This window comes from Vitis vinifera, chromosome 8, assembly GCF_030704535.1.
Source record: "Vitis vinifera cultivar Pinot Noir 40024 chromosome 8, ASM3070453v1".
NCBI classification, from domain to species: Eukaryota; Viridiplantae; Streptophyta; class Magnoliopsida; order Vitales; family Vitaceae; genus Vitis; species Vitis vinifera.
In genome coordinates, this window is record NC_081812.1 from 15,812,512 (window position 1) to 15,824,064 (window position 11,553).

The following is an 11,553-nucleotide window of genomic DNA, read 5'->3' on the forward strand; positions in this document are numbered from 1 at the left end:
TATATATTTGGAAGCACTAAAACGTTACTTTAAAAAGGGTATGGTTGATATATATTTTCTTTTTGCAAATGCCTCGATGCATGAGTATTGGCTATAGAAATTTACAACTCCAAGAAATGATATATTTGTACATAAAAAGATGAATTGATTAATCTTTAACATCAAATATGATTTTAAAATAATGATAGAATCTTGGGCTAGTTCCCATAAAATTTGAGGGAAAAAAAATATAAAAGAAAAGTAAAAGGAAAGAAAAAAGTAAAAGAAAATAAAAAATAGATTAAAAGTCGATAAATTATTTTTTTTGTTACTTCAAACTCATTTTATTTATTTTTACTCATCAATATAAAGATTAAATAATATAAAAATATATAAGTTTTTAATTAGTTTTAATTATATTTAATTTTCTTTTTCTTTGCATTTTTTTTATTTTCTTAGTATTTTCAGAGAACCAAACATAACCTTAAGAAAAAAAAAGATATTCTTAGCTTTATCAAGATATCATCAATAGAAGATCATTAGAATTTAATAAAAGTTGGAATTTTAAGACCCATCATCCCATCTTGAATGGAAGCAAATACGTGCCTAAAAGTCAAATGATTCCAAGCATGCTACAAAGATTACAACATCGCAAGTAATCCGCGAACAAGGGATTTCGCCTACAAATGTGAGTGAATGAGCTTTGCTTTCCCTGGTCAATCAAATATTCCTTTAGCAGTTCTACCAAATACGTTATAGACCTGTGGATGGTTTTTGAGCAAAGTAGTCTTGTGTTAAAATCTTGTTATGGCTGAATCTTTAAGCAGCTTAAGAAAGAACAACTGCTAAACATTATTACCTGTTTGGATGAGAGGCCAATCTTCTCCAAATCACTCAACTGGACCAATAAAAGCTATACTCATTAGCATTACTTGATTAATTGAATGAACTTAAAAGCTCAAATCAGCAACAGATGGGCTTCTTACCATTTTTAGTGGACTTGCTTCTCTGAGTTCAAGTATGTACTCTGCCCTTTTCTGTCCAATCCCCTGGATGACGATAGCAAGGATGAGAAAAGATGTCAGTTATATGAAAAAGATGATAAATTTGGGGTGTTGCTGTTGATATATTTAAGTATACCTTTAACTCCAACAGCTCCTCTCTGTAGTGAAATTGGCCAATAATGAGCTATAGTTAGTCCTCTTGCATAGAAAAAACCAAAGAAAAATGAAGGAATTTAATAGAGAAACTCTCACTCACATGCTGGCAGTATTCAAGAAGTCGATATATTCTTGAATGAGGGAGCTCTGTGTGTTAGATATTAATACAAATCAGTACTACAGGTAGAGAAGACTGGGGAGGAAGAAAAACAGTATGATGTGCTTCTACATACCTTTAAATTAGAAGTTCGCACATTAAATTTATCAAGGGGTGTGTCAACCATTTGGAAGTTGTCATTTGCACAGGTCATGTTAGTGGGTGTTTTGGGAGTCTTTGGCTCAAAGGGTACTGAGCATACTTGGCCTTTGGATGAGAGATCCTCGAGAGGTTTTCTGCTATCATCGGAGTTGACAGGGGAGAGAACTTTTCTTAGAGAACCCTGAAGAGCTTTAAATTTCTCACTAATTGGTGGTGATCCAATAGAGTTGGCAGATTTCATGGTTGTCATCTTCTTGTCATTTGCCAATGCATCATCTATGGAAAAGTAAAACAATTTTTAAAGCTTTAGAGAGAAATTCAAGCAGCCTTGCTAGAGACCTTTTGCAGCTTCCATGGAAAATTCAAGCAGCCTATAGATAGCTACACAAGCTAAGCAAGTGGAAGCAACAAAAACAGTTTTGGAATATTTTGATCTTATAATCAATTTTGATTTCCTTGAATTGTCTTAAGCAACAGATCAAGTGTGATAAATCTCAGATAGAAGCAAAATACCAGGTAAAATTGTATTTGTTTCTGAGGCACTCCCATCCCCACCAGCCTTGAACTCATCTTCTGTATTGTTGGTATTGTTCTCAGCAGCAAAGTTGAAACTCTGCAATGAAACTTCAATCTGTGAATATGAAAGACTAAAATGTTTTATGAAGGCCAAAAAAATCTACAAATAGGAAACAATAAGATGTTTTATAACTGCATTTTCTACTTACAGGTTGAATGAAAAGAAAACAAGCATTACATGAGTTGAGTCAAGAAACTCATCAGGTGAAACTAAGAAAGTGTTAATTTTCCATCATTGAAACAGTCAGGCATTAACTTGTCATATAAATAGCATATAAAATTTCCATGAAATGTTTTACCAAATTCTAGAACTTACCTCCGTGCCAGAATCAACTGAACCTCTATTGTTGAATAAATTTCTGTGCTGCACAGAAAGAACCCTGCAAATAAAAAATAAAATGTCTTGATTGGAACTAATGTGTCATGTATTATCACAAAAAATTCATGTGTAGTCTTACCTTTCTTTAGCATTAGAAGCACCTTGGTTTGTAATAGCCTTTGCTTTTGTGGAGCTGTGACATGGATAGGGCTTCTTCAAAGAGCTCAAAGAACTAGGAGCTTTGCTCATAAGAGGAGAACCAAATGCCCTCATTCTTTGTGCACTCTTTGTCTTTCCTTTTGATTCAAGCCAGGCACGCAATTTCGCCTCCATGTCAACTTTAACATTTGGAGTATCTTGTTTTTGAGCTGATGGAACAGAGTTAGATATGTGGCGCGACCGTGCAGCCAAGCTGACCGTATGAACAGATTCTTGGTACTCTCCTGGATTCTGTTGGTACCAAAAATGGAATTACTATTAGCATCCAATAGTACCAAAAATGGGAAAATCAGTCCTGGGAATGTTCATGATAACAATTTCTTACCAGACAAGCAACCATCAATGCACGGCTGGTTCCTCCAAGGGAATCTTGCAGTATCCGGGTCAGTTTGCTTTCTCTGTATGGTACTCGGGGCTTGTTATTGTTAAGGGCATAAATCACATTTGATAAGGCAAATAGGGACTGGTTGATCTTAGCACTCTCTTGGAGACGTATCCCTTCATTGCAGGTTCTTCTGTTGTCTTCATTACCTGATCAAATCAAATCTACAGTTCAGAAAGCTTGATATAAACCAATAATTGAGTTGATCAAGGGGTAGTGCAAAACCTGCTAAATCGATGAGGTTCAACTTCCCAGTAACAACAGCACCGAAGCCATCATCACAAGGAGTGGAAACAGATATCACAAGGACTCCATGGCTTCTGCTAGAGACATCATTAAGCCCTGTGTGTGCAACTTTTCTGCGCTGAATTCCATGAGAGAAGACCTCATAAAATTCAGACATGGAACTTATTGGGACACGAGATAAGCCCTTTAGATGAATCTGCCCATCTTTGTCATCCAATATTGCAATTTCCTTTGCTTTGACTTCCAACAGATCATAACATCTGTCCATATAGACCTCATAATATGACATCTCTGCAGTGCTGGCTGTGCTCCAGCACATAGTTAGAACTGCTGACATGGTAAGTGGCATTAGACCTGGAAGCTCATCAGTGCCCTGCATCATCAATGATGTCTTGGATTTTCACCATGAAGATAATAAGAAGACAGAAATAAAAGAAGCTGAAATTCTGTTTGGAGAATGTTCTGAAAAACAATTTTCCATTCTCTAAACAAAGACAGTTTTCCAACTTCAAAAAACATGTTTGACAAATTTTGGATTGAAAATAGTTTTCTAGGAATTTATTATGAAAACAAGATGATTTTTGAGATCATACTTGAATTGTACATAAGTGCACAATGCCTTTAAAAGAATCAACAGAGAAAACTGTTTTTCATATTTGAATTCCTAAACAAAATTTTGTTCTGAAAAAACAGGCTTTTCTTAAAAATCAGTGGTCAAACAAACTCTAATTCTTTATTTACTTGATGATAAATTAAAATTGGAGCCTCGAACTTATTCTTATTGGGACTAAAAGAAACAAAACCCTCCATTCAACTGATCCCAATTCAACTATTTAACTGAGGTGGGAATTTTCTTTTCATATCTCCCCAACCAGAACCACATTAAAAATATGATTGAAAAAAGGAGAAACTTGTCCTATATAAAGAATAACTTTGTTTTCCTCAATTTTCTGGGAAAATAAACAGCGGTTCATAGAAATTAGCACTAGGAAACAAAAATTGGGTTCTTTATCCATTTGCCTGATTGAGGATGACTCTCATTTTTTCCAAAACTAAATACCAAAAAAAAAAAAAAAAACCAATATATATCAAATTCAAAATTTTATTCACCTCTCTTAATTGTCCAAAGATTTTTGGGGAAACAAACGGAAGGTAACTGGAAATAAACAAGTCCCAGAAATAGAAATTGGTTACTTGGTTTTCCAAAGCCCAAACAACATAAAAGCATCCAAAAATAAACAATAAAAAATCATTTACTCTTCTTTACCATCCTCGGTTTTCTGGGCAAGCAAACAGAAGGCAACAAGAAGTAAACTAGGCCTAGAAATAGAAACTGGGTTGTGGGTTTCTCTTGATACGGACCTGCATGGTGTAGGTTTTTCCACTGCCAGTTGCCCCATAAGCGAAGACAGTGGCATTGCAGCCATGAAAGATACCTGGAATCAAAGGGCTTACTTCTCTGTAAAAAATCAGACTCACATTGTTGTCATGTGGGCCAAGAAAAGAGTCCAACTTGTAGCACTCCCTGCGACTACACCCAGAAACAACACAACCCAGAAGCCGAATCAGTGACAAACACCCAGAGATCAAGGGCTCAAGATCTAAACCAAAAGCATGAAAATTTTCACCTGGTTTCTTGATCATTAAGATGAACAACAACTTCTTCACCAGATTCACAGTCTTGATCAAGGACCGAGGCGCACGAAATCGGGTTGCCGTTTTTGGCAGCGGCGATTTCGTGGGGAAGAAAGGGGCGCACCCTCACGATGACCCTGACCTTGGAGATGGAGGTGGATTGCAATTGCATAGTGTTTGCCTTTTTGGGGGTGATGAGTGAGGTTGCCATAGAGGAAGAGAAGATTCGATTTGCAGAGAGTGTGGAGAGACAAAGGCGGTGCTCATGAAAAATGACCGTTGAAAGGCCGGGCTTGGGTTTTAAACTTTGGAGCTGCGGTTTCTGTTTGAATTTGAGTGGGCCAATGTGGCTGCTGCGCTCTTTTTTGGCTTCTTTCCATTTTCACGTGCCACGTCATCAATTCATGTATGCCACGTGCTCATCAATTTTTGCTAATTGTTATGATGAGGTCATCTCCCAAATTCATATAAATTAAATAAAATCCATATATCCCAAATTGGGTAATTTTAATTAAAAAAATAATGATGAGTCCCGATGGGCAACGATTTCGTTGAGAGTTGGCTTGTGTATATGAAGAAGCATGGCCTGGTAGTTGGTTGGACTGTTGTAAGTCAGTAGGGTTTTAGGGTTTGGGGTTTTGGGAAAGAGGAGGAGGAGGAGTCCAAAACCTCATTGTTCCATAAGGCGGTGAAGATGGATAAAAGCATGCTAGGAGACTTGGACTCTCTTCCCGAGGAAGCTAAGCTCCGAATGTCTGCTATGATCGACCAGCTCCAGATCCGCGACAGGTTCTCTCTCTAAATGTCTCGGTTAATTGAATTGGATGGTGTTCTAATATTTGTTTTCTGTATTTGTTTCAATTTGTATGCATGGTGCTATTCTGTGGAGGTGTGCTGATTGTAAAAAGCAATATGTATTTTGTATGAATGAGCAATGTGGTGAAATTTATTAATTATTTCCCTTCTGATAGTGATGTGATGAGGTAGAGATTGCATGAATTTGATGTAATTTGGGGGAAATTAGCAGTTTTAGGTATTATTTGAGTTTCGTGCTTATTTGTGTTGAATGTGGTGTGGGGATAAATCCTTAAGAGGAAGCCTTCTCAGATCCCTATGTTTGGGAACTGGGGAATAGAGGGCTGTGATGGTGTTGGGAAGGATTGCGGGTAAGTGTCTTTTTTATCTGAATTTTGTTAGATATTTTAAGAATCGGGAGTTCTAAGAGGCAGACCATGTCATGAGTTTATTATATGAGGGGACGAATGGGAAGGGTGGGTTGAGAATAGCTTGACATGGACCCATCTCAGGATGGGAAATTTTCTGTGAAATCTTCTCACCACATGTGGGTTGTTACAACCAGGGGGAGTGCCTTCCCTCAGGAAGTATGGCGAAGCAGAGCCTGAATGGAGGTTAAGTTTAGCCTGATGGCCTTTTTAGGCATCATTTTGACCATTTGATATTTTGGTGAGGAGAGGAATATTTTCCCTAATTGCCGGTGCAGGATCAAGGGGCAAGAGACAGTGGACCTCTTGCTTATGCATTCTCTCATAGCTTTGAAGCTATGGATTCCTCTATTCAGATTTATAGAGGTGTGCTAATGCTGCTTAGATCTTTTAAAGTGATGTTTGATGGTTGGTATGGGAGCTTAGATATTTTAAAGAGATGTTTGATGGTTGGCATGGGAGAATTGTGCAAATAGCAAGGTCATCATGTGGAGAACTGCTCTCTTATGCTTAGGTGGATGTTATGGAAGAAAGAAACATTTGAAAGTTGGAAGAAATGGAAGAGCCATTGCCAGAGCTGAAGTACTTGTTCTTTCTTGGATGCCTATTTTATTGGGTTGTCGTTGGTAAAGGGAGTAGGACTCTCTCTCTCACCTATGAGATTTTGTGATTTATTTAATAGCCTGTGTTCAACTTGTTGTTCCTTCTCATTTTCATTTGGATTTGGCTTTTTGGTAAGCATATTCTTTCAGGCCATTTGAACTTTCTCTTACTATTAAACTAATAGTGACCGTTGTATTTGAGATGATTTGGATTTAGCACAAAGTTGATTTATAGAAGCATAGTGTCACAGACTTAGTTTTTTCCTAACCTCGTGCGGCACTTAGACAAGTCAAGGCCCTTGATCTTGTTAAGTCAGCCTTACTCCCGATGCTTAGCTTGCTAGGCTAAGACACACTCGACTTGGAAGCTTTAGAGGGCATAGTAGGCAACACTTAAAGAATGGAAGCTTTACAAGTGCTTTGGAACTCACTTGCTTGGTTAGGAATTGATTTTAGGTGGTGCCTTGGCCAAATGAGGCATTTACCTATTTATAGGCACCTTAGGAAGTATATAGAACCTTTGAAAGTTCCTTACAAATAAAAAATCATCTAGAAGCTCCTACATTAGTCTATTTACAACGCTATGTACAAGATGCCTTTGGAAGACTCTAGAACACCCCATACTATTCCAATGCTCTCCTAGCCAAGTGTAGAGATGTGTGGGCATCTCTAGCCCTCTCTAGAAGCTTCCATACTCTTCTACTTTGTAGCTAAGTGTATATATCTCCAGGGGTCTCTAGAAGCTTCCTACCTCCTATATAAGCCTATGGGGAGGGTCATTTGAAGCATATTGTGACACTCTCCTCCACCCATGCCGTTGACGTCCCAGTTGTTGCTTCCTCTTGAAACCTCTTGATGTGTTTCCAAAACTTTCTCAAGGCATCCACATGTTATTAGCTTGTCTGCCTCTTAGGTGGTCCTTTCCATCGGACCAGATTCTCTATCATAGGAGGGACCCCTTGTCTCCTGGTGACCCGTTCAATCAAGATATTCTTCACCTTCTTCTCCCATGAGGCCTTGGATGGATGCAAACACCTGCACTTTCAATGTTTGGAGTGTTGCTTCCTCTTGCCCATCGAGTTCACCTTTCTCTTGGTGACCTTGTCCATGTGTGTGTGGGTTACCTTAGCTCGCTCTCCTTTTGCCTTCTTTACTTGCACCCCTGATAGTAAGGAGGTCTTAGGTGTACTAGGCTTTGGGTTGACTTAGAGGACACCTAGTAGCTGCATCGAGCCCATATGTGCTTCGTCTTCCTATTTTCTCTCCTCAATCATGTCACGGGCGCCTTCTTTTTTGGACAATCCCGTGCCCAATGTGGATCGTCACACAGGAAGCATTTGATTTTAGGCATAAACTCCTTACTTTCTGCCTTACCTTTTCCTTCCCGGATGTTAGGCGTCTTGTCTGATCCCATTTTAGGAGCATTGTGGTCCCTTGAAACCTCGTCTCCCCCACTCGTGGTGTGGCTATCCTCCAAAGACTCAACCTTGGAGGAGTCTTCCCTCTTATAATCCGTTAAATACTTTGCTATTGTCATAGTAGTGGCTAAGTCTTGAACACCTCAGCGCCTTAATTCTTGCTCGGTCCACCCTTGCAGGTTATCCATGAAGTTGAATAACAATTCCTTCTCAGTCATATTAGGAATCTCAAGCATGAGCAAAGAGAACTCCTTGACATAGTCACCAATCAAGCTTGTGTGCTTGAGGCGCCTCATGTTTTTCCTAGCTAAGTAAGCCACATCTTCGGGGTAGAACTGCCTCTTGATCTCCCTCTTGATCTCCATATCGTCAAACCTCCGACACCACGATAAAGTAGTTGTGTCAGTAAGGTAGAGGGTTGTAGTTCTTACCTTAGTCGCCTTATTAGTTAGTGCGATAGCATCGAAATACCTCTCTATGCACCACAAGAAGTTGTCCAACTCCTTGGCATCTCGTTTGCCACTGAACATGTGTGGCTTGGGCACCTCCAGCCTTGGTGCCTTATGAGTGGCCATGGCTCATGCTGATACGACAATCTTGTAGATGGCCAGCTCTTGTCGAACCTCCTGATCTAGGGATTCCATGCGTGTAGCCAAGGCCTCCACTCTTGACTTCATGTTAGCAAACATGTTCATGACCTTGTCTTGGAAGGACAAGAACTCCTCATGTGACACCGACTGAACTTGTGAGCCTAGCATCCCCTCACGAAGGTCTTGGATATGCTCCCTTAGATCTTCTAAGCCCTTCTCCATGCCTTGCTCAATCAAGTCCACCCTCTCCTGGGTGTCTGCCATGGCTAGCTCCATCTTGGCTAGCCTTGCCTTCATGTTGGCTAAGTCATCATGAAATTTATCCTTCCTGTCCTTACCTCATGCAGCAGGCTTGGTCTCCCTTCCACGGGTTTACTCACTAGTCTCATCCATATTGGAGCCCAACATATCCGCTTCGTACCCATGCTCTGATATCAATTGTCACGGACTTGGTCTTTTCCTAAACTCGTGCGGCACTTAGACAAGTCAACTCCTTGATCTTGCTAAGTTAGCCTTACTCCTGATGCTGAGCTTGCTAGGCTAAGACGCACCCAACTTAAAAGTTTTAGAGGGCGTAGTAGGCAACACTTAAAAAATGAAAGCTTTATTACTCAAAGGAAGCATTACAAGTGCTTTGGAATTCGCTTGTTTGGTTAGGAAGTGATTTTGGGTGGTGTCTTGGCCAAATGAGGCATTTACCTATTTATAGGCACCTTAGGAAGTCTCTAGAACCTTGGAAGGTTCCTTACAAATCAAGAATAATCTAGAAGTTTCTACATTAGTCTATGTACAAGATGTCTTTGGAAGACTTTAGAACACCCCACATTATTTCAATGCTCTCCTAGCTAAGTGTAGAGATGTGTGGACATCTCTAGTCCTCTTTAAAAGCTTCCATACTCTTTCACTTTGTAACTAAGTGTAGATGTCTTCAAGGGTCTCTAGAAGCTTCCTACCTCCTATATAAGCCTATGGGAAGGGTTATTTGAAGCATCTTGTGACAATAAGCTGTTGACTGCGGGTTCAGATCAGGCTGAGCGTCTGTTCTTTGACTCAGCCTGCAGTTGACAGTCCTTCCACATAGATGAAACCAATGTTACTGAATGTAACTCATGTTGAATTCAGTAGTGGTTGTTTCGGTGAACCTATATATATGATATTGTGATCTGGGTTTGTTTTTATAAGTGAGCAGGAATTGTGTACTGGCGTTGTGTTACAATTAGATTATAATTAGGCTACTCTGTTCACTTGGGTTTGTTTTCATGAATGAGCAAGGATTGGTTTATTGGCATTGTGCTACAGTCAAGGCACTCTTTTATGCCAAACATTCCTTGCAACACTGGCCCAGTAAAGATGGGCAGTCTTTTATTTCATTCCAAACATCAAAAACTCCGACAAATCATCTTCCCAAAGTGATAACATTTTATTATATGTATAATAATCTGACCTCTACTGTATTATAAGCTTGTTGAAGTGTATGCTAGTCTCCATAATCTGTGGAAAAATATCATATCATGTTTGTTAAAGCTAGTAATAACATAATGATGGAACATTTAAACCTAGCTCAAAATGATGCACCAAATGGTTCGCTAGGGCCTGATGATGATGAAACATATGCATGCATAGAAAATTCAAGATTTTGTATTCTTCTTGGATGAGAGATTTCCATGTTCATGGTTAATTAATTCCCATCTGATGGATGACTCTGTTCTAAAGTCTTCATTTTTTATACCTTCCAAAGTTGCATATGGAGTGGAAGGTTTTCTTTTGCTTTTACTTTTATAGTATTAATCACTGGAAAAAGTAGCTTGTGATGTTTATATTAAATAGGATCTTAGCATATTATCATTTCTATTGCAATAGCTTATAGTAGCCACAAAAAGGCTTTAAATGTTAAAATACGAAAATCTGGGATTGGTTAAACAAATATGAGGGATGCAGATGAATTGTGAATGCTAATGGTCTGTGGATCTGTCATTCCTGGTCATTGTACAAAAAAAAAATGTGGACAATTTGACATACTATTTTCACCATGTATCACGATTTTCAATTTTCTGTATTATAATTCTACTGTGTCTATCGTTGCTTCACGGTTGTGGGATTTTTGGGTTAAGAAGGAAAAAATACTGCTCAACATATTAAGATACTGCAATGCTAAAGATTGTGTTTTATTTTGTTTTCCTTGTCAAAACAACATTGCAGTCTAAGGATGTACAATTCATTGGTGGAGAGATGTTTCACCGATTGTGTTGATAGCTTCCCGCGGAAATCCCTAGACAAGCAGGAAGAAACATGTGTTCGCAGGTGTGCTGAGAAGTTCCTGAAGCACTCAATGCGTGTTGGCATGAGATTTGCAGAGCTTAACCAAGGAACAGCTACACAGGATTAAGTGTTAGCTCATCAACTTTTTGCAATGGAAAACCAATCGGAAAATGTTGAAATGGTTTATCATTGGAGTATGGGTTTAGGATGGGTTTTGTTATTTTGTTATACGTCTGCATTTGTGATTAAATCTGATAACCTTGTTTAAGGTAGCATTATATACTGGGACGGAAATGAATTAAAAACTTCATTTTGAGTGTCTTGTTTCTCATTGAAAGGATTAGGGAGACTTGTTGTCATGATTAATTTGTCATGACTTATGAATCTTGATAGATGTTGTAGAAACATCATGGTTAGCCATTTTTTGTAATGGAGACGAGGCAGAATATGGGGCAAGTTGAGAATGTCATGAGTTGGGGCAATACCATTTTGAGTGGTTTTTTTGGTGGCTAATAGCTATTACTTGCATGGCCATACAGACTTGGACCAGGTTTACTTCGTCTTGCTGGCCACCCCTGTGTTGATTCTGTTTTTCTATAAGCTGGGCTTAAGATTATTTAGATAATATTCATCCATCATAATCCGTCTGTGTTGGTCCCGAATTAATGGCCTTATTGGATTTAGCT

The 11,553-nt window shown here is 38.9% G+C and overlaps 2 protein-coding genes and 1 non-coding gene across 4 annotated transcripts; 2 read left to right on the plus strand and 1 right to left on the minus strand.

The window, feature by feature from the left end:
• Nucleotides 1-499: 499 nt before the first annotated feature.
• LOC100261269 (kinesin-like protein KIN-10B) lies at nt 500-5,088 on the minus strand. 2 transcript variants are annotated; one of them, XM_010655983.3, is made up of 13 exons: nt 4,769-5,088; nt 4,503-4,671; nt 3,120-3,513; nt 2,838-3,043; nt 2,433-2,743; nt 2,291-2,354; nt 1,912-2,029; nt 1,373-1,674; nt 1,240-1,286; nt 1,120-1,141; nt 966-1,028; nt 839-877; nt 500-740 (listed from the first exon to the last, which is right to left on the minus strand). In XM_010655983.3, exons 1-13 carry the CDS (start codon nt 4,984-4,986, stop codon nt 696-698), a joined length of 1,998 nt encoding a protein of 665 aa, XP_010654285.1. In that variant the 5' UTR covers nt 4,987-5,088; the 3' UTR covers nt 500-695. The 2 variants fall into 2 exon arrangements, with proteins under 2 accessions (XP_010654285.1, XP_002270444.1); XM_002270408.4 differs by having other exon boundaries at nt 1,912-2,011; nt 4,769-5,086.
• A 189-nt stretch (nt 5,089-5,277) lies between these two features.
• Nucleotides 5,278-11,198, plus strand: LOC100261305 (mitochondrial import inner membrane translocase subunit Tim9). Its single transcript, XM_002265526.5, has 2 exons — nt 5,278-5,564; nt 10,808-11,198. Exons 1-2 carry the CDS (start codon nt 5,470-5,472, stop codon nt 10,992-10,994), a joined length of 282 nt encoding a protein of 93 aa, XP_002265562.1. The 5' UTR covers nt 5,278-5,469; the 3' UTR covers nt 10,995-11,198.
• Nucleotides 9,873-10,021, plus strand: LOC132254232 (small nucleolar RNA snoR135). The gene has a single exon (XR_009466508.1). It is a non-coding gene; the product is annotated as a small nucleolar RNA snoR135 (small nucleolar RNA).
• Nucleotides 11,199-11,553: the final 355 nt, after the last annotated feature.

Excerpts from the sequence above, each read along its gene's own strand:
- LOC100261305 (XM_002265526.5), top strand. The coding sequence starts at position 5,470 with ATGGATAAAAGCATGCTAGGAGACTTGGACTCTCTTCCCGAGGAAGCT. Across the intron at positions 5,565-10,807 it reads CAGCTCCAGATCCGCGACAG|TCTAAGGATGTACAATTCAT; the intron begins GTTCTCTCTCTA and ends ACAACATTGCAG.
- LOC100261269 (XM_010655983.3), bottom strand. The coding sequence starts at position 4,986 with ATGGCAACCTCACTCATCACCCCCAAAAAGGCAAACACTATGCAATTG. Across the intron at positions 1,029-1,119 it reads AGGAGCTGTTGGAGTTAAAG|GGGATTGGACAGAAAAGGGC; the intron begins GTATACTTAAAT and ends ATCGTCATCCAG. Across the intron at positions 878-965 it reads AAGCAAGTCCACTAAAAATG|TTGAGTGATTTGGAGAAGAT; the intron begins GTAAGAAGCCCA and ends TTATTGGTCCAG.